The sequence below is a fragment of the Dromiciops gliroides genome, chromosome 5 (assembly GCF_019393635.1).
Source record: "Dromiciops gliroides isolate mDroGli1 chromosome 5, mDroGli1.pri, whole genome shotgun sequence".
Lineage (NCBI taxonomy): Eukaryota > Metazoa > Chordata > Mammalia > Microbiotheria > Microbiotheriidae > Dromiciops > Dromiciops gliroides.
The window spans coordinates 64272553-64294815 of record NC_057865.1 but is presented as its reverse complement, the minus strand read 5'-3'; the positions used below and the strand labels follow the sequence as shown (position 1 = coordinate 64294815).

Genomic DNA, 22263 nt, shown 5'->3' with positions numbered 1-22263 from the left:
GGAGATAGGCTGTGAAAGACTTTTTCCATATAATTGGCTTTCTTTACATTCTATACAGTTTATTCTCTGTAGGTAAAAACATTATTCTGAGAAGGGAAACATAGACTTTAGACTGTCACATTGGTACAAAACACAAAAAATGTTAATAACCACTTCCCCAGAAGCAGTAGGGAGATGTAGAAGCTTCTTGAGGAGAAGAATGACTTGGTCAGATCTATGCCTTGAATATATCAGTTTGGAAGTTATAGGGTATCTAGAGGCAGGGAAATAAATTTGTAGGCTATCATTGCAAGCTATGTTGGTAGATGGAAGACCCACACTAATGAAATCATGATTCCATTAAAACATTAAGTATATTGCCTTAAAATCATTGCATCGAGAACTCTGGAATAACACATTTGATTATATTTCCTCAGTCCCTGTGGTTGTTTTCCAGATACTTACACAGCTTGGTGGATAACTCTGGACTTTTCAAGTAAATATTCTGAAATTTGAGCTCCTATCACAACTCCAGCGGAGGTGAAATTCATTTCTAAATATTTTCCAAAACGACTTGAATTATCATTAATAATAGTACAGGCATTGCCAAAAGCTTCCACCAGATTGTTCACTTGGAGAATCTTTTCCTGTAGAGTTCTGTTATTAGCCTAGATTAAAGAAAGTACAACACAGAAAGGAAGTTTTAATTATATGTGTGTGTGTATACATATATATATACACACACACAGAGTATGTATACATCTAAATAAATATACACATACATTAAATCAATTTCCATCTTTTTGATAAACAAATCATTGTTTTTTATATGGTATACTGCAGCTTGGCAACTGTTCAATCTAAATGTGTAGTTAGCTGTAAAATGTATACAAAGTGCGATATGGTATATTGTGTATATAGAGTCACTGAGATGTAATGGAAGCAACACTGCATTTAGAGTCAGAATGTTGTTGTTTAGTCGTTTCAGTTGTATCTGACTCTTTGTGACCCCATTTGGGGTTTTCTTGGCAAAAATACTGGAGTGGTTTGCCATTTTCTTCTCTAACTCATTTTAGAGATGAGGAAACTCAGGCAAACAGGGTGAAGTGATTTGCCCAGAGTCACATAGCTAGTTAGTGTCTGAGGGCTGAGTTTGAACTCATGCCTTCCTGATTCCAGGCCCAGCACTCTATCCACTGTGTGTCCTAGTTACCTGTCAGAATATATGCTCAAATCTTGACCTTACAGAATATGTATTTGGGAGCGACCCCACCAGCCATGTAGTCAGTCCACACCTCCAAAATAATCCCCACCAGCATGTAGCATATCTGACAAGCAAACACCCAGGATCCTTTATTCATATATTCATAACTCTACCAGATGACTAGCTATGTGATCTCAACCAAGGTGTTTGACCTCTCCAGATTGCTTCTTCCTTGTCTAATATCGAAAATAATACTCGATCTGCCTACCTTTTAGAATCATAGAAACAAAAAGCTCAGAAAGATGTCCAAGAAAATCCAGTGCACAAACAACAACCCCTCTTACACATTGCCCCCTCCTTATCTCAGGTGGTCACATAGCCTTTACTGAAACACCTCCAGTGATTGGGGGTCTGTGACCTCCTTTGGAAGCCCCCTCTCTTAGCCCTCCAGCTAACGATCCATCCCCTTGTATTGGCCAGGCTGATGGTGCAGTGGATAGAAAGCTAACCTTAAAACAAGGAAGCACCTGGCTCATAGTCTGCCTCTGACACATCCTGGCTGTGGGTCTCTGGGCAAGTCATATAACCTCCCAATGCTCCACGAAACTCAGCCAGTAAGTTTCAGAGAGGGAGTAGATCAGTATTGGTAAAAGGAGTCTCCTTACCTGGCAATTCCATGTGCCAGTGAAATCTCATGTTCAATTGAGTGTGTGTGTACGCACATGCATGTGCATGTGCATGCATGTATGTGTGCATGTGTGTGTGTGCATGTGTGCGTGTGAGAGAGATAGCTTACCTTTCCAAGCACAGTTAGTTGCTGCACTAAGAGATGGGCACTTTCAGTCTTTCCAGACCCACTTTCTCCAGAAATGACAATACACTGCATGGTTTAAAAGAAAAAAAAAAAAAAGAAAAGATAGATGCCAAAGTCTATATGTTCAGTGAGTTTTAATCCGCACCCTGGGAAATAATAACAATAGCTCACATTTAAATAGTGTTTACTGTATGCCAGGCACTGTGTTAAGCACTTTATGATTATTATCTCATTTGATTCTCACAAAAATCCTGGGAGGTGGGTGCTATAATTACCTCTATTTTGCAGTTAAGGAAACTAAGGCAAACAGAAGTTAAGTGATTTGCCCAGGGTCATACAGCTAGTAAGCACCTTATTCTAGATTTGAACTCAGGACTTCCTGATTCCAGGACTGGCACTTCACTTATTATGATACAAATGGCATCAATGCCAACTGATATAAGATCCTTACCTGATCTGAATTATATGTCACCATGGATTGATAGCCTAAGTCTGCCACTGCGAAGATGTGGGGAGGGTTGGCAGTTCGCTTTGCTCCAATGTAGAGTTTTGAATGCTAGAGGGAAAAGTAGATCTCCTGAATTATTCACAAATATACTCTGGAATTTAAAATCAAAATCCAAACTTGGGCTATCATATGCATAATGGGGGGCAGGAGTTGGATCTGTGATTTCATTGGTACATGATACACCCAGGTGTGGAGACTCCCCCCACCCATGTAGCTTGGTAGCTTTTCAGCAACCTATAGTTTTTTTGTTTGTTTTTGGTTTTTTTTGCAGGGCAATGAGGGTTAAGTGACTTGCCCAGGGTCACACAGCTAGTGAGTGTCAAGTGTCTGAGGCCAGATTTAAACTCAGGTCCTCCTGAATCCAGCACTGGTGCTTTATCCACTGCTCCACCTAGCTGCCTGCAACCTATAGTTTTATTGAATTGCCTGGAACATTGATGGGTTAAGTGATTTGCCCAGGAGGCATACAACCAATATGTGTCAGATCAGAACTTGGACCCAGGTCTTCCTATCTTCAAAGTTGACTCTACAGTATTAGAATATCTTAGTTCTAGAAGATGCTGGCACTTCAGTTGATTCAGAGGCTCTGGGGGTCTCTTTCTCTGGTGAGGCCTGCCTGGAACTGGATATGTGTCAGCATGACCTTGGGGTTGGGTTCCACTCCTGCCCTGGCACAGCAGCCCCCTCCTGCTGACTTTCTAATCTGTCTTTGGCTGGAAAATGATCTCAGCCCATTCTTTTGTGGGTTCTGCTGCTCCAGGAATTGTCCTATGACATTATTTGGAGGTTTTTTGGAGAAATTGTGTCATGAGTTCCCAGAGTTTAGTGCCTTTCCTCCACCATCTTGGCTCCACCAGCATTAGAATATCTTAAGTAAGGATTTTAATAAATAATTATGATTTTTTTATTTCAATGTGCTGATTGAAATGACCATAGGCATTTCTACAGGCAGCTTTGCATGGTGGATAGAGCACAAGCCCTTCCTAGAGCAAGGAAGCCTTGGATTGGAATCTTGCCTCTAATACATACTAACTGCTTGATCTTAAGTAAGCCCCCTAATATCTTATTGCTCCAGGCAATCATTTAGAACTTAAACTATAGATAATTTATGATCTGCATTGGTGGAGGGAGTTTTTACACTAGGAGTTCTCTATACTGTACCAATAAAACCAAAGATTTGTACCCCTCTGATCCTCCCAAAAGGGTTCAAAAGTGCACTTGATAAAAATGAGAGAAAGTAAGTCCTTTTTCATACCTTTGTGGAATAAAGGTCCAAATTCTGAAATGGGTTAATTGCAATGAGTATATCTCCAACATAGATGTAGATCTGATCACGGGAATAGCATTTCTGAAGCTGTTCTGACACTGTCTTCTGTAATGACAAAAGAAAGCTGTTTTTGCCTTTTTGTCCTTTCTTATTGAGTAAAATGAAGGAATTAAAGAAATGAACCTCCTTCTAGCTAATTAACTCTGCTATCTAACAAGCACACTATCTTAAATTAGAGATAAGGACCAGAAAGGGGAAAAAATGATAACTCAAACACACACATACACTCATGTCCAGAGGCATAACAGTGATGTGACTATAAGTGTCCGTCATAATCACAGACATAGCTGAGGTTATTTGTCTTGATTTTAAAAGCTAAGATGTACCATGAAAGATGGTGTCTAGATGATATTTTCCAATTGAAAGTACTGATATTGAACCTATAGAGTATTATAGAGAAAAGGGATGGGAACAACTATAAAACTTCATTATCTGCTAAGAGGCAGAAGGAGATGGAGTAAGGTTAAGAGGAAGAATAGAAAAGAGAAGGGAAAGTGGCTTTTAGAGGTATTTGGAACATGGTTTGGTTCCAATTACTTTATGTTATTCTATGAGCCCATGGTCCAGTTCATCATTTAATTTAGAAATCCATGGGTAAAAACTCATCAAAGAAGCTTTTTATCCTTGACAAATCACATGAATACATAAAATCAATATTAACCAAGGGCCAGAGATAAGCATTTATGAGAACTGATTTGTTACATGAAGCAAGGTTGAAAAGAAAAAGGATTTTTTTTGTTTATTCACTATAAAAGATTTCTGGTATGGAAAGTGGTTAAAAGAAAATGGCAAGAGTCAAAACCCCTATAGAAATATGTATCATCTCTGTGCTAAATATAAGCCCATTGCTCTAACCCCCATGGACTATTAGGTTAAATTCAAGGCACAGTGGATTTCTCATATCCAATTAACAATAATGTACAGCTATTTACACATGCAAATTATGTGCACAGAATCGTTAAAGAATAGAGAAATGCTCCCAGACTAAACATAATGGAAATAATCTGTGGCAATGAAAACAGATAATAATAGCAATATACCATGTCAAACAAAAATTATCTTGGGCCTATGCCACACATTTGTTCCTCAAACGAGGTTCAAGGTAAAGGGATTATCTTCCTGCTCTCACCTCCTATAGGTCCTATGTCCATCAACAAGATGTGAAGTTCTTCTGGTCTTATTCAGGTTCCCTCATAGCAGCCAATCCTGACCCTAAGGGTCAGGAGTCAGGACAAGCAAAAGGGGGATAGAAAAGGTTAAAAGACATGAAAGAAGACAGAAAGATTATGCTCCAATTTTTTTCTTTCCTTGTTTTCATCATCTTTAGTCCTTTTCTATCCCTTAATTTCTTCTGCTCACCAGAAGTTCTCATTTCACTGTTCAAGCCTACTAGAGCAACCAGGACCCAAGAAAGACTGTTGAATTAAATAAAGCCCTGGATGGAGTGAGCCAGGATTCACCTTCAGCCTTCTCATGGCCTGAGGCTCAGGGATCTGAACCTTTCTGGTAAAGGAATTTACCAGTGGTACCAACTTCTGGTATATATTCAGTAATTTAAATGCTTTTAGGAACCTTTTAAAAATACTTTTAGGGATCTTACTTAAATGGCTACATAAACATTCATTAACCTTTCTGGTTCAACATGCTGATGAACCTTTCCAAATTTATCTAGGCTCATCCTCAAATGGACAGAATTCATTGCCATGCCTATATTACCTAAGAATGACAGGATCTACCAGACTTTGACTTGAGAATCCAAGCTACCCTCCCTGTCACAGAAAGGCAATTAAAAGGATAATTAACATTTAATAGTACTCTACAAAACTCCTAACCTTTGTTGTCTCAATTGGTTCTCACAAAAACCTTTTGAAGTAACAGCTCCTAACAGTATACTACAATTTTCAAAGTTCTTTGGCTCACAAAAACCTTGGGAGGTATCTCTATTTTACACAATGCAAACTGAGGCTGAGAGGCAAAGTGATTTGTTCAGGGGCATATGGTCAGTGTCGAAGTCAGGACCTCAAACCAGTCCCTCCAAATTCAGTGATCTTTCTGCCGTATCACATACTATAGAGATCAATTTCCCACATGCCATGCTTAAAGTTTACATCTGACAATAAAGGCAGATGCAGTTGTATTATAGCTTATAAAATTCAGAACAATTGTTGCACTTTTGCTTATTTTAAAATCTAGTGATGTTATTTACAAGCAAAAAAGAAAACTCTGGGATGGCCCTCAGAGCCATCCACAAAAAAATTCAGATGATGTAAAACATCCACAAGGAAGAAAAAGAAACTTAATATTTAGTGTCCTCTAATATAGGTAATTCTCATTCCTTAACTATGGTAAATCTAGAATTTCTGACATCAAAATAAGAAAATTTTTAAATTTATGATCAGGTCCTTTGTGAATTCAATTGAACAGTGAGGGTATATTTACTCTCACTCTAAATGACAGATCATATGGGTTAAAAGCCGGGGCTAATTTTTTGGGTGACCACTTGTTAAAAATCACATAGTCTTAGTTTAATTATTTGCCTTTTTCCAAAGATGGAGGTGAAATCCAGAGTCAGCTTTGTTGATATGTTATTGAACTGTGAAATATATTGATGAAATGTTCCACTTTAATTTTCATTTTGCTCAGCACAATAATAGGAAGCTGGCCAGTCTAAAATTTCTCTTTTATAATTTAAATTCATAAAATGACAAAATGTACTTCTCACTGTGCTAACCTTCACAGGGGTAGGTTAGTGGCATGGTGGAGAGAGTGCTGGCCCTGGAGTCAGGAGGACCTAAAGTCAAACCTGGCCTCAGACACTAGCTGTGTGACCCTGAACAATTCATTTAATCCTGTTTGCCTCAGTTTCTCATCTGTAAACTGAGCTGGAGAAGAAAATGGCAAACCACTCCAGGATTTTTGCCAAGAAAATTCCAAATGGGGACACAGATTCAGACATGACTGAAATGAATCAACAACAAACCTTCACAATGACTAAAGAATGCCAATGTAATGTTGTTTCTACTGAATTTAGAAAATGAAATAGATCCTTAAATATTTGCCATATGCTGAAAACACTTAAAATACCATTCTTTAGGTACTTAAAACCAGGTTCTAGCACCTGCCATGCATCCATTCATTCATTCATCCATTCACTCATCCATCACTGTCTCTTTGTCTGTCTCTCTGTCTCTTATTTCCCCCCTCCCAATTCCCCCCATCCACCAAAAGAAAAAAGACAGAAATAATTACATAATAAATATGTAAGTATAGTCACACAAAATAAATGACCACATTGTTCATATCCAAAAATGTGTTTCTTATTCTGAATATGAGTCTATCATCCTTCTGTCCTGAGATGGGCATTATCAATTATCTGGAATCATGGTTGATCTGTAAACTGATGACTGTTCTTAAGGCTTCCAGAACTGTTTGCTTTTACCCTACTTAGGTTAAAGGATAAATTATTCATTTGGTTTTGTCCCTTTGAGTTTACATCATTTCAAACAAGTCTTTCCATGTTTCTTTGAAATGGCTTGACCCCGCCTCTTTCCAACAGCACTATATTATTCCATTCCATTCACACATTGCATTTTTAACTATAAAAACTTCATATAAAAACGTAAGACAAAGATAAAATGTAATTTTAAGGAAGTGCTCTACTCTCTCTCATGTTTGAAAATGATAAAATTATGTTTCATATGACTGTGACTGGTTTTTGTTTTATTTTAAAAATAATAATAAAAATTTTTATTTAAAGTTCTGAGTTCATGACTATGACTTTGGATCTTGATTTGTATCTCATGGTTCTTCCCATGCTGTATTTTATCTGCTGATTAAATTAATTAGATGCATATGCATTTATATATAATATTTAAAATGTTAAATTAAATAATTAAATAGAATTAAGTGCATATGCATTTAATAGGACATAATGAAGATTTTTTGGGGTGGTGAGGGTGTGGGCCAAGTAGCTTTATATCTCTTCCTTTGATGTACAGAAGAGGTATAAGGCCTGAATCTGTAATTTTATTGGTTCAGAGAATGGGTGAAGAAACATCTACCAGTGCAGGTCTGGGTGTTCTCTGAAACAGAGTCTTAAAGAGCTGCACAAAGTGCCAAGAGTTTAAATTACTGGTTCTGAGTCACATAAACTTGTTATGTGTCAGAGGTAAAACCTGAATCCAGACCTTCCTGGCTTTGAAGCCAACTGTGTCAGGTTGTCTCTCATATTCAAAATGATTAAACTAAATATGAATCATTCCATCTCCAAACACTCAAATGTCTAACTGGTCATTTTGATGCTTGTTTCTATTTAATTTTGCACTTTTTAATGTTATTTTGCTGGAAGCATAGCTAATGCCAATTTCTCTCTGCCCTTTTTGGGGAGAAATATACATTATCTGGAAAATTTAGTCTACAGGATTTTAAAATGTCAGTAATTTATGATGAGGAAGCCTTCCTGGATTTCAAGATGTTTGATGCTTGCAAATGAACTAATTTTTTAAAAGAGGAATTGTAGGGGTTTTTTGGAAATAAATCTTTAAAAATGAAACTTGAATGAACCAAATGCCGATTTCTGTTTACAGAACATTAAAGTTAACCTGGTTTATTTCTAAGCAGAATTAACTTGACAGCTGTCAAAGGTATTCAGAAAGCTGCTAGATTAGATAGGGCAGAGGGGTCTACATTTTTGCTGAGGAGGGGCTATTTGGGGTTTCTCTAAAGTCTTATAATTACTTCTGGAAACATGGGAAGGTTGACGCTGAGACTGCAAGTTACCAGCTAGCTGATCCCTTGCCCATGGAGTCAGGCTGTGTGGAAGCAGAATTAATTATCTTTGCTGAGAATTATCAGGAAACATGAGTTAAGCATTGAAGGATAGAGGAGAAGCTTGGTGACACACACTTTCTTCTCCATGTGGGGACCCCCTCAAATCCTGGAAGATGGGCATGGTTGGAGGAACAAATTCACTTGCAAATCAGTTACTCTAAGAATTATAGAAGGGACCTCAGAGATCATCCAATTCAGCTTACAATGAACAGAAATCTTTGCTTCAATGTGTCTGATGAGTGACCATCTCACCTCTATTGGAAAATCTCTAGGAATATGTAACACAGTACCTTCTGAACCCATTCCACCTCCGGACATTTCTAATCAGGAAGAAGCTTTTAAAAAAATTTAAGTTGAATTGAAATCTTCCATTGTCTCTCTAGCACCAAAGATATTCTCCTACATGACAACCACAAGCCAGTTATCACATATGTCTCTCTCCCCTCCTCTCCACCTTAAGACTTCAAAGTCAACTGCTAGAGCATCATCTATCACTTAGAGAAACCTGACATTTTTAGGAGGGTATATAAGCATTATTATTACCATGGGGAAGCTTGAGGAATTTCTATGTTGTTGGTATGACATCGTGAGGGACTAGAAGGCATGCCGAATGCTTTACGGTGAGACCAGACATCTGGGCTCATCACACTTCTATTTAATAAGTTATATCAATACTAACTAGGAAGCTCGGGGATAGATCATTAGGTTATAAGAACCATAGAAAGGGGCTACCTTGAGGGCATGTTATTAATAAAATGCCATTTGGGTAACAGCTAAATTGAATTCCTTACCTCATCCAAGACTTCAAGAGTAGCTAAATCATCCACATCCTTTGGAGAGGACACTGAAGCTTTACTGTAGATACTTTTCTTGGTATGAATACGCTCATGTCTACAAAACAAAACAAAAAAACACACCAAAATTTCCTTAACTAAGAAAGCTCTATCGACACATCAATGGCAGCAACCCATACACATTCAAAATTGAGCAACCTCCAAGAAGGAGGCCTAGCAAAATCCACTGATGCCACTTCATTAGGCATACATTCCAATTGTGGAAGTTCAAGAACTGACCAATTCTAGTTTAGATCTACATGGGTTATCTCTAAATATGTCTAATTTACTTATAAATTGGTCAGTTTTGGAGATAGAAATTCATGTATCTTTCCTTTCTTTTCTTTTACGGAGTCCAGTTGAGGCTGGTATTAATCATAGCACACTGAGGGGATTGTTTTCCTTTGCCCAGTAAAATTCCATTGGATTCTGGAAAAAAAAATCCATAAATCTTCAAAAGATTTCAAATCAAGAGAAAAATAAATTCCAGGAACAATAAAAATGGGTTTTCTGGTTCAGAAGGAAAACTACTTGTTTATGGAAGGCTAGGGGATGAAAAGACTAGAAAAGAGACAGATGGGAATATTATGGCTAAATTCAAGTTTCATGGCTTATTAGCAGCAGCTCATATTGACAGAACTCTTTCAGCTTTACAAAACACTTTTAGCTTTATAGTTAAGGAAATTAATTTTTATTTTAATATTTTTTTTACCATAGATTTGCATGGATGTAAAGAAGGTCACATAAGAGATAACAATGAAGCAAAGAGGAATAGAGACAGGTCCCAATTAGTGTGAATAATGAATTCCCCTGAAGTGGTCAGGTATTCAAATCTGTACCATTTTGAAGTTAAAATTATGTAAAATATGGTAACCAGGGGCAGCTAGGTGGCGCAGTGGATAGAGCACCGGTCCTGGATTCAGGAAGACCTGAGTTCAAATCTGGCCTCACTTACTAGCTGTGTGACCCTAGGCAAATCACTTAACCCCAATTGCCTCACCAAAAAAAAAAAGAATATGGTAACCAGTTATAGCTCAGTGAGAGTATGCAATATAAATCTGAATAATGTGACCACTTCACGAAATTAATCATTTGTTCTAATTGGAATCTAGTTGGGTAGCTATCGATTGAAAAGCACAGTGGACTTGAGGTTAGAAGACCTGAGTTCAAATTGCTCACTCTGTAGCTGAGTAACTACAGCTTGGTGCAAGCTCCTAGATCCTTTGGCAGCTCATTTTCCCAATTTTTTAAGTGAGGGGCTTGGACCAGATGACCTTTACAATTCCATTCAGCCCTTGTATACTATGAGTCTGTAAGTCAAGTGTCCTGCCACAAAAGCTTGTTTGTTGCTGCTGCAAATGGGAAGTTAGGGTTCCTTCTAGAATCTGGAGGAAACAATTTCACTAGACTATGCTATACTATACTATGCTATGCTATACAAATCTATATTATACTATACCGTGTTGTACTATACTATACTGTACTGTATTATACAATACTATATTATACTATGCTATACTGTACTATACTGTACTATAGTCATGCTGGGGTGGGAGTGGGGATAAGCTCCCACTCTCTATAAAATGCTCCCATAGTGTGCGTCTCAAATAACCTCTGACAACCAAAGCCCAACTCCTAGCCTTCTCATGGTGGAACTATTTCCACTAACAGGAGAAGGGGTGAAGGCTAGTCACTGGTGCCTTAAAACCAGTCGCTTCAGGCAGGTGGGGCTAGTTAGCCTTGGCAGATAGCCCGCCTAGGGGAAGGAAACCCTGATTTTAAACCTCCACTACCTTGCGGCTATACCCATTTATAGGAAAGGCTTCGGGAGTTAACCCCGAGGAAAAATCAGGAGTCGGAGTCCCTTAGGCAGTTGGATGTCGGACATCACATCCCTCTGGCAACTCCTACTGTGATACTGGTGCCAAACTGTAATGGCTCTGCCTCTCCTTTGGATCCACCAATGTCACGGAGAGGGAAAACCTGCTGCATGAGTGACAGCTTGTTTTCCATATTGATCTGCCCAGGCCAGCACCCCGGAGAGGACACTCCAGCTACTCCTCATGGGGTAGATACAACATGGGACGCCGCAGTTACCAGTTATAAGTCACTCAGGAGCTGCGGCTCCCGTATAGGACTTCACAGCCACACTGTGGCCTGTGGCTCTTCAAGGAGCTGATCCATGGTCGTCTGCAACTGGTGGAGGCCTACTACTACTACTACTACTACTGTACTATACTATAGTACTAAGGCAAATGTCAGTTAAATGACTTGCCCAGGTCCCATAGGTAGTAGGTTTCTGAGGTCAAATTTGAACTCAGGTGCTTTCTGATTGCAGGTGTAGTACTCTATCTATTATACTACCTAACTGCCTGTCAAATTGAACTGGCTTATAGTTTTAGAACAAAACAGCTCTATTTCCTTTCCTTTCCTTTATTTATTTTAAAATATTTTTCAATTATATGTACATTTTAAAAATTCATTTAAAAAATTCTCAATTCCAAACCCAATTTTCCTTCCCTCCTCTCTTCCTCACTGAGAAGACAAGCAATTTGATATAGGTTACATATGTATAAACACTTTGCCATATTATATTTACTTTCACTTTAGCAGAAAAAAATCTAAATTCCCCAGAATCAGCTTTTCTCTTACCCATCTTAGCCATCTTGGAAATGTGTGACTTAGTCACAATGAGAACCAGGGACAGCATATGGATGGATTAATGCAAATTCATCACCACTAGAGGAAAAACATCTCAAAATGCATATCCTATTGATGGTGGAGCAATATCAAACTACATATATGAAGGAGAGTATTATACTTATTATGAATTCATAGTTTGTATGTGTATCTACATATACACATTCAGTCTGCTATCTAATGGCCACATACCAGTTTGAGCTGAAGTTGAATCTTGTGATAGAGGAGTGAGACAAAGGCAAAACTCTTCCTTCTCATTCTTATTGTTTCTCCCACCCCCCTTTTCCCCCACCATTCCCTTTTAAAAGAAATATACTTGGGACTTAGCTAAGGTATTGCAGATGTCCAGAGACAAGGTAAATGGTTGTCCTGCACATCTCTGCTGGAATATACTCTCACATTTTCCCCCTCTCCCTTAGCCCAGGGTCCAGTGTCCTGGACTTGCCACCTTTGCTTAAGGATGAGACCTCAGGGCACAAGAATCGTGCAGCTCTATCTCTGTCTCTGTGTTCATGTTTCATCACTGCAGATGATTACTGAGAAGTAATTCTGCCAGACGAATTGACCTAGAATACAAGACTCAGCAATTCTGAGATGCAGTTTGGCCCTAATCATTAGGAATACTGTCAAGAAAACAGTATGTTAGTACCAGTTGCACCTACTAACCTAACTTAAAAAAATCTTTTCAGCTGTATAGTCTATGGTGTCAACAATACTATTTCTCGGCTTCTAGAAAATTAATCTAAAACCTTCTTGAATGATGACATCCTAATAACAATAATTAGCATTTATATAGTGTTTTGAGGTGTACAAAGTACTTTGCATGTTTTATTTCATTTGATCCTCTCATAATAATCCTCTGAAGTATTTTCTCCATTTTATAGGTAACTGAAGCTGATATAAGCTAAGTGACTTTCCCATGATCATATAGTTTATAGGTAATTGATTCAGGATTCTAAACTCAAGTCTTTCTGACTCCAGGTCCAATGCTCTGTCCACTGTGCCACATAACTGTTACCACAAGTAGAATCATTAAATTTTAGAGTTGAAAGGGGCCTCAGAAAATCCTAGTTCAAATTCCACAGTGATACCAAGAAACTGGTCCAGAAACATTTTATGATTTACTCAAAAGGTGACATAATTAGGAGAAGAATCCAAACTAGATTCCATCCCTGCCTTCAAGGAGCCTTCATTTTTCTGTCAGTCAATAAACATTTATTAAACAATTACTATGTGCCCAAAACTATGCTAGGTGCTAGGGAATACAAAGAAAGGCAAAAGAAAGTCATTGTCCTGAATGCCTCATGACCACTCTAGATGGTTAATATGTAATTTCCCTTTACTTTTAAAGTATATTGAATTTTAAAAAATATTTCATGCTACTTTTTTCTAAAATATAACACTTTATTTTGTGACTCTCATGCACTTAGGACACAACATTATTAGTTACCTATGTTTCCATCTTTAACCCCTACAAAACTCTAAACTCCATGAGGACAGGGACTAAAGAATAGAATCATACAGGTTTAGAATTGGAAAGCAATTCAGAGACCAACCCTCTCATATTGTATATGAGAGGGAACACAGAACCAGGGCAACTCAAGGGCACATGGGCAATGTGTAATCAAATATGAGATTTGAATCCAGCTTCTCTGATTACAGAGCCAGTACCTTCCCATTACACTAGAATTATTGCCTAAACCTCACCTTTTTCCTAAGTACTTAATACAGTGCTCTGTCCACATTGCTTTTTTTGGTGGGGGAATTGGGGTTAAGTGACTTGCCCAAGGTCACACAGCTAGTAAGTGTTAAGTGTCTCAGATTGGATTTGAACTCAGGTTCTCCTGACTCCAGGGCCAGTGCTCTTATCCAGTGTGCCACCTAGCTGCCCCCCACATTGGGTTTATGTCATAAATGCTGAGTGATTGAATAAGTAAATTGAGTCACCCTTGCACTGACATTTGGCAGATGGCCAAGGTCATTAGCCCTTGAGGTTTTTGTACTGCATAGATTCCTTCAATGTTTGCAATTTTATTTCTTAGTGATTTTAATACCACAAAGTTGCTGAACATGGTATAGAACTTAACATCATAAATATTTAGTGCATTCTGAAGTATTGCATGTACTCTGGACCACTGTTTACCAATGGCTCTTGCCAATTCCCATGACCCTTCTATTCATATCATGTTCTCTGCTCAGAGGCAAACTTCTGGAGTATGAAATTTTGGCCAATTATAATCGATGGGTAAAAAATTAGATGAAAGAAGTGATTTAAGAACTCATTTTAAGGGTAGCAATGATAAAATATTTAACTTGAAGATTGCCTGGAAAAGTCTGTGGCAGAACAGGAAAATTATGTGCAAGATAACACACATTTTATATGCTTAGAAACTGGCTTTAGGGAAATTTTGGGGGAAGACTGCCATTTCAAGAGATTGGAAATTATTATAAAATAAGCTAAATTAAGTTCAAATCAAATTTATTTTCTTTCATGTTGTCATATCACTTTTCAAACTTCATTCTACTCAAAAACATCATAGGACTTTTTCCAGTTTTGAGAAAATCCATATGAAAGGATATCTTAAGAGGAGCCTATGCCAGGAAGGAAATGTTACATTGAAGATGGCAGCAGTTATTAGACTTTAAGGGAGTAACTTTTTCCTTGATTAAGTTAGCTAAACTGCAAAAAGACATGGATAATGACATAATTGTAGGCAATTTTAATGTTATTTTCTTCCCTCATTCCACCACCCCCTTTCCAAATATAACCTGAAAGGGAAGGAAGGAAGGAAGGAAGGAAGGAAGGAAGGAAGGAAGGAAGGAAGGAAGGAAGGAAGGAAGGAAGGAAGGAAGGAAGGAAAGATTAGATTTCTTCTGTTTGTGTCCAGAGCACAGAACCAGAAATAATGGGTGGAAGTTGCCAAGAGGTCAATTTATGCTCAGTTTTAGGAAAAACTTCCTAACAATTAGAGCCACCAAACTTCCTTTGAGGTATTAAAAAGATGGTGGCTGTCTAGATGTCCATCAAGGTCCTTCCAGCTCTCACTGAGAAATGGAGGTATTGTTGTTTTTGTTGTTGTTTGTTCTTCATTCTTGAAGAGGACCATGACATTGGAGTGACGCCATGACTTGCACTTAATTGGGTTTAAGTGAGGCAGGGCTGTGCCAGGTCACTAGTTTCACTCTCTCCTCCAGAGCCATCTGGGTCCAGTGGCAAGATAAAGATCAGGACAATTGAAGATGGCCCCTGACTTGCCCATGGTCACACAGCTAGTAAGTGTCTGAGGTGAGATTTGAACTCAGGTCCTCCTGACTTCAGGGCCAGTGCTCTATCTACTGTACCACTTAGCTCTCCTCAAGGTATTATAAAAAAAAAAAAAACAACCCAAATTATCAACAACATTATTTAAAAAAAAAACGATGACCAGGTCCTGAACTGAAGCAAAGAAATGAATTGTAAACTCAGCGATGGATATTGTTTCTTTTTTCCCTAGTATTGTTTCTTTTCCACACAAGATTGCTGCCTTAGGTTCACGGTTTCTGAATTACTTTGTGTCCTTGATGATAGGGCTTGATATTTATTCAAAATATGTTTCCTTCAGCAAAAGTAAATAAAGCTGTCCCAATCTAATAATACAACTTCATAGTAAGGATGAAAGTTTGATACAGAGGCAGTGATTATTTTTCATGTGGTGTTTTTTTTAAGTGTCTAAGGTTTGAAATAGAAGTGCTATAAGAACTGCACCCCAGGGTATGTGCGCCCTTTTGATGGCAAAGAAAACAATTTTTATTATTCTGCAAATCTGTCTCTTTAGTACACGTAATAAATGGAAAAACATAATCTGCTTAACAACTTCAACTGCCCACAAGAGGAGAACAAAAATGAATCTATAGGAATTCAGAATCCCCTTCTCTATGTCTGATGTAAACAGAGCATCTCCCCAAATGACAAATATAGGAACCGATTTTCCAAAAGATGAGCAAATCAAAAGCAAAATGTCGAAGAAAGTCTAAAACTGCCTCATAACCCTTGTCTTTTTTTAAAAGCAATGCACCTGTTCATTTTACAAAAAAAAAAAAAGAGAGAGAGAATGGAAACAAATCTACTGTTATTTCAATATAAAGTTGCTTAGTAAAAGGAAAATATTGCACCAGAATGTGAAAAAATTACATGCTATTACATGCTGTCTAAGGTTTAATTCAAGACTTTACTCTGTTTGAAGGGGTAGAAATAAATATCATTCAGTTGCAAACCACATTTTAAAAAATATTGCTCGCTTAATACTTTCCCACAGAATTATTATCTGATGCTTGTGAAGAAAAGACTTCATTTCTTCGTAGCAGCAGTATTTTAAATTTATTAAAAAGGCTCAAGAATTTTTGGGGTATTTCAGAGATTGTCAAGTATATCTAGGATTTCATCTCCATGAAAAGAGAAAGCATTTAAAATTCAACTCACTTCTTTTTGTTTTGTTTTGTAGGGCAATTGGGGTTAAGTTACTTGCCCAGGGTCACACAGCCAGTAAGTGTCAAGTGTCTGAGGCTAAATTTGAACTCAGGTCCTCTTGAATCCAGGACTGGTGCTTTATCCACTGCACCACCAGCTGCCCCCTTCAATTCAATTTAAAAGAAAATTTATACAGCCCTGTGTGTGTGTGTGTGTGTGTGTGTGTGTGTGTGTGTGTATGGGTGTCTCTTTGCTTATGTCTTTATTTTTGTAATCATTATTTCCATTATAGTTTTCTTTATTTTGCTTACTTTACTTTGCAGAGGTTTGGCTTCCCCCATCCCAGACAAATCAATAAAAGGTGGAGGGTATCTGAGTGTGTTATAGTAAAAAGGGCTTTGGACTTAGGGTCAAGAGAAAACTGAGTTATAATGTTGCTGTCTCTCCTTACTAGTTGTATCACGGTAAACAAGTCACTTAACCTTTTAAAGCTTCAATCTCCTTGTCTTCAAAATGGAGATGATAACAGAACTTACCTCACAAGTTTTTTATTGTGTGTAATTCTGAATTTGTGTAGGATGATTCCTCTTTCCATAGTTTACCTAAATGTAATCTGAGAACTACTTAAAATGAAGGGTCACACAATTATGGCTAACATTTCTGAAGTTCTTTAAGGTTTGCAAAACATTTTATAAGTGTCATCTCATGTGATTTTCATGTATTATGAAAAGCAAATATTGTCTGAAATCCATTTTAAAAAATTGAGGTTAGCACAAAAGGTCACAGAATTCTAGCAAATTACTAGTGAGAAAAATGGTTTTCATGTTAATTTCATGTTGTGTCCTACATTTTAAGGTTTATTTCATGGTTACTGTGTTAGGAAAAGTGCATATTATCATAATTAATGTTTTTTAACAAAGAATTGTATGCAGAAAAGTATATTTTCAGCAATTTCTAGTGAAAGATGACAGTTTTTGGTGGTCACAGGAACCTAACCCCCTATTTCCCATAGGGTCAGTGTATCAACACTTGTGTTTTGGACTTGGGCTGTTTTATAGGAATGTTACCCTGGAGAAGGTTGAGTATTGAATGTATATGTCTATAAGCCTCTCTCCTTCCTTCTCCCTGACTTAGTTTTGCTTACTTTCTATTGGTTCATTGACTTTGAATTCTTTTCCTCAATCAATGGGCAACTACTTTAAACATTTTTTTTGGGGGGGAGGGGGTAACATAGAAAGTGCTGCTATTCACATTTTGGTGTCTGGAGGACCTTTTTTCTGTCTTTAACCTCATTAGGTATATTCCTAACAGCAGAATTTCTTTTAGTTGAATTTTCAAAAAAATATTTTTTTAATTCCAATTTTTTTTCTGGAATCTCATCCCTTCATTTTACAGATAAGAAATCTCCTGCCCAGAGGGGAAGAATGATTAGCTCCCAGTTACATTGGCATAGATAGCAAATTCAGGATTTAAACTTGGGTCTTCTGATTCCATTCTTCTGTAGTTATTTTTGGTACACAGTTTTCAGAAATGGTGCATTTTAAAATTTCTCATGAACAGATCTATTTCTAATGTCAATTTACAAAGGCTCCTAACAGAGTTTTACAGTTCTTTTGATGCCATCACCCTTGATGCCTGCGATTCATTTGGATAAATACTGGACCTGTGATCTTGTTAGTATTGGGAGCTACCCAATGAGGAAGCTCCCTCTACCAATTCAGCTTATGATGTCAGAGTTTCCTAGAACAGTGTGGTTAAACATATGGCTCACCAGTCTGATAAGGTTGGCTCAGAATATTCTTGAACTAGATTAAAATGTAATTGGGAAATGTTTAGCAAAATAAATAAAAGTACAGTGAAACAGTGATAATGGCAATATGTTGTTTTCTAATATAATATACATAATATTTGTAATGCATAATATGTCATGCAGGCATCCTTATGTATGGTTTAGTAACCCCCATTTCTATTTGAGTCTGACACCACTGACCCATTGCACTGAGGGGTTAAATCAATTAGTTGCTCAGGGTTGTCCAGCCAGTATCCATCAGAGGTAAGATTTGAATTCAGAATTCCTGGCTTAATGCCAGCTCACATTGCCATGCTGCTCCTCCCCTAGCATGAAATCACATTAAAGCTATACTTTAAAATCTCATTAAATTTTATTTTTAAAATGCTATTAAAAAATTATGTTCTGGTAAATTTGGATTTATACCAGGAGGTACCCTGCATCAGAAAGCAGATTTGATTCTGCATATGAATAGTTTGCCTCTCCTAAAGGGAGAGATTATTTGATTTAAATGACTAATAAATTTCAAGCAATCCATAGCAGCTGACAATCCTCACTGGGATAGTTCTTTTTAGAGAGTAGAATGGAAAATTACAGCTAACTGGCTACAGAATCACAGAATTTTCAAGTAGGAAGGGGGTTGAAAGATCAGCTCATTCAAAACTCTCATTTTAGAGGTAAGGACATTGAGGCCCAGAAAAATAAAATGACTTTCTCAAGGTGACAACAGTAGTGGTAGAAGTAAGACTAGCATCCTATGCCTCTTCATTGATCCCGGTATTCTTTCTATCCTACAGCTAGATAGTCGCAGACAGTCTTGTGGAAAGATACGGAGAAATACATTTACAACTGTAATCTTTCCTCTTCTGCTTTGGGCATAAGAAGAGAAGAATAGGGGAATCAGAGGTTAATGGCAAAAATCTTTTAGTATTTCAGAGGTGAGAGATGCAAAACGGGGAGCATCCTTTTGATTAGCTTTATCAGCCTAGCTTGGGAATAGTTTACTTATGGCTGAGACTGATGAAAGTCAAATTGAGGGGAAACTGACAAAAAGGCTTTTGATAACCATGCTTGTCTGAAATCCTAGGCAAAAGTGGTCTAAGATAAGGGTCCCTGGTTAGTCAGAAAAGAAGTTGTCTAATCAAGGCAATTAGGGATAAACCAGGGCTAAATGACACAGTGATTGATAACAGGTAATGATTAGGGAGTTATTATTTAATTGCCCCTGTATGTACTTGGAGCTGCAATGTTTTCTATAAATAGCATTTATGGCTTGCAAAATTCTTTACATTTGTTATCTTGGTAAATCTTCCACAATTATCTATATTTTACAGATGAAGAAACTGAGTCTTTTGAAAGGTAAAGTGATTTGCCCAGGTCTAGGTGGTACAGGGCAGCTAGGTGGTGCAAAGGGCAGTTGGGCAGTACAGTGGCTAGAGTGCCAGGTCTGGAGTTAGAAAGACTACCATTCCTGAGTTCAAATCTAGCCTCAGATACTCACTAGCTGTGGGACCCTGAGCAAGTCACTTAATCCTGTTTGCTTCAGTTTCCTCATCTGTAAATGAGCTGGAGAAGGTAATAGCAAACCATTTTAGTAACTTTGTCAAGAAAACCTTAAAGGGTCACAAAGAGTCAGACGTGACTGAAATGACCAAACAACAATAACAACATTCAGCTAGTGAGTGTTTGAGGCAGGATTTCAACTCACGTTTTCCCATCTCCAATTCCAGCACTCTGTCTGTTGCTCCACTTAGCAGCTCGAAGCCTCTAAGTTGGAGGACAGGTGGTGCTCTGCATTGGTACATGGAGTTTTCTCCTTGAGAGTGTCCTAAGTCAATGAAATCACAGATCCAGTACAAATCTGGATTACTTATATATCACTTAGCAGTGCCTTGAACATGATGTTAAAATTTCATGTAAATAATTTTAGGATGGTGGGATTTTGCCAGTGGAAGGGACCTTGAAGACCACTTTTCAGATAAGGAAACTGAAGTTAAGTGAAATTCAGGGATGTGTCCAAGGTGGAAAAGTAATAAAAATAATTATTACCATAGTTAACATTTATGTAACACTGTGTGTGAGGTACTGTGCTAAGCACTTGACAATTATTATCTCATTTGATCCTCACAACAACCTTGAGGGATGGGTGATATTATTATAGTCATTTTACAGATGAGTAAACAAAGGCAAACAGAGGTTAAATTACTGAGCCAGGGTCACACAGCTAGTTAAGTATCTGAAGCTGAATTTGAATTCAAGTTTTCCTGATTACAAGCTGGGCCTTCTATCTACCGTATTCCTGAGTAAGTAGTAAAAAACAGAGCTGAGATTCGAAGCCAACACTAACTCTGAATCTGGTGTTTTTTCCACTCTACAACTCAGCTTTGTTTTTAAGAACTTATCTAAGGGGCAGCTAGGTGGCGCAGTAGATAGAGCACCAGCCCTGGAGTCAGGAGTACCTGAGTTCAAATCCGGCCTCAGACACTTAACACTTACTAGCTGTGTGACCCTTGGGGAGTCACTTAACCCCAATTGCCTCACCAAACAAACAAACAAACAAAAAACAAACAAAAAAGAACTTATCTATACGAATTGCTTGTAAGCGGAGTGATTAATTACAATGGTTTTAACACATTGTCTTAATTCTGATAAAGATAAAGCACATAATGACTAGAACATCAGGGGATTATCTCTGGCTGCTCAGAACAAGCAACCTTGACTCCTCTTTCCACTTGGGGCAATGTGTGGTAATTGTGGGTTTAGGTCTCAAGGAACACCTCAACCTCTTGAAAACTGAAGCCATAGACTTCATCCTTCCTGAGATCATAAGCATAGAGCTGGAAGGATCCTTAGAATCTACATATTCCAATCACCTCATTTTACAGATGAGGAAATGCCCAAGGTCATACAGGCAGAAAGTTGCAGCTCTGCCTCTGGAACTAGTACTTCTTCTCTGGCACCCATGCCACTTTAAATCTCTATTTAAATATGGGCTAGCATTGAGTCTAACTTAATTCTCCTTTTCTTCAATTTAAGTTCATCACTGCTAATTCTATCATCTGTGAAAAGTAGGAACAGCTAGACTGTTGCTTTTATTTTTATTTACCATTAAAATACTAGGAGATCTTTTTTAGGGCTAAATAATCCAATCCTTTTAAGAGTTCTTCAGAGGCATTTCTTCTTTGAATCCTGAATTGTTTGGGTTTTGGGATTGTTTCATCTGGGGGGTGGGGTGGGCATGTTTTAATTTGAATCTTCAGAACCTAGGATAGCGCTCTGCACTTTGTAGGTGTTAAATAAATATTTGTTGATTCATTGATTCCTAAATCTTTAATCTACTCGTTCTCATTTGGGCCCTCTCCAATTTCTTCTCTCTCTATTAAAATGTGGGAGGAGCAGAATAGGATATAATACTTTAATAATGTACAGTACAGTAGAGGTATTTCTGCCTGGTTCTTACATGTCATACTGCTGTTATTACATTACAGTATCATTTCTTTTCTAGCAACTCTATGTTGTGCCTTGATACATCTTGGAGCTCACCTTCTTAACTTCCTCAGTTAATCTAATCACTTTTCATGTAAGATTAACATGGGTTTCTCTGCCTGATTACATGTGGCATCCTTTAAGAACAACCTTACAAATAGAAAGGTAAACTTGTGAAACTGGTAAAGTGATAATCAGTCACATTATTCAAAGGCCTTTCATCCCAATGCATTTATTTTTTATTTTTTCTTCTTTTGTTGTGGGGCAATTGGGGTTAAGTGATTTGCCCAGGGTCACACAGCTAGTAAGTGTCAAGTGTCTGAGGCCGGATTTGAACTCAGGTCCT

At 37.7% G+C, this 22263-nt stretch overlaps 1 protein-coding gene across 1 annotated transcript in view; it reads right to left on the bottom strand.

The window, feature by feature from the left end:
- MYO3A (myosin IIIA) overlaps positions 1 to 22263 on the bottom strand; it is a 350362-nt gene that overhangs the window by 134450 nt on the left and 193649 nt on the right. Inside the window, exons 10-14 of the mRNA XM_043967196.1 lie at positions 9454 to 9553; positions 3761 to 3877; positions 2449 to 2553; positions 1980 to 2063; positions 445 to 647 (exon numbers count right to left, since the gene is read on the bottom strand). Coding sequence (XP_043823131.1) covers positions 445 to 647; positions 1980 to 2063; positions 2449 to 2553; positions 3761 to 3877; positions 9454 to 9553 — 609 coding nt within the window. The remainder of the gene's footprint in view (positions 1 to 444; positions 648 to 1979; positions 2064 to 2448; positions 2554 to 3760; positions 3878 to 9453; positions 9554 to 22263) is intronic.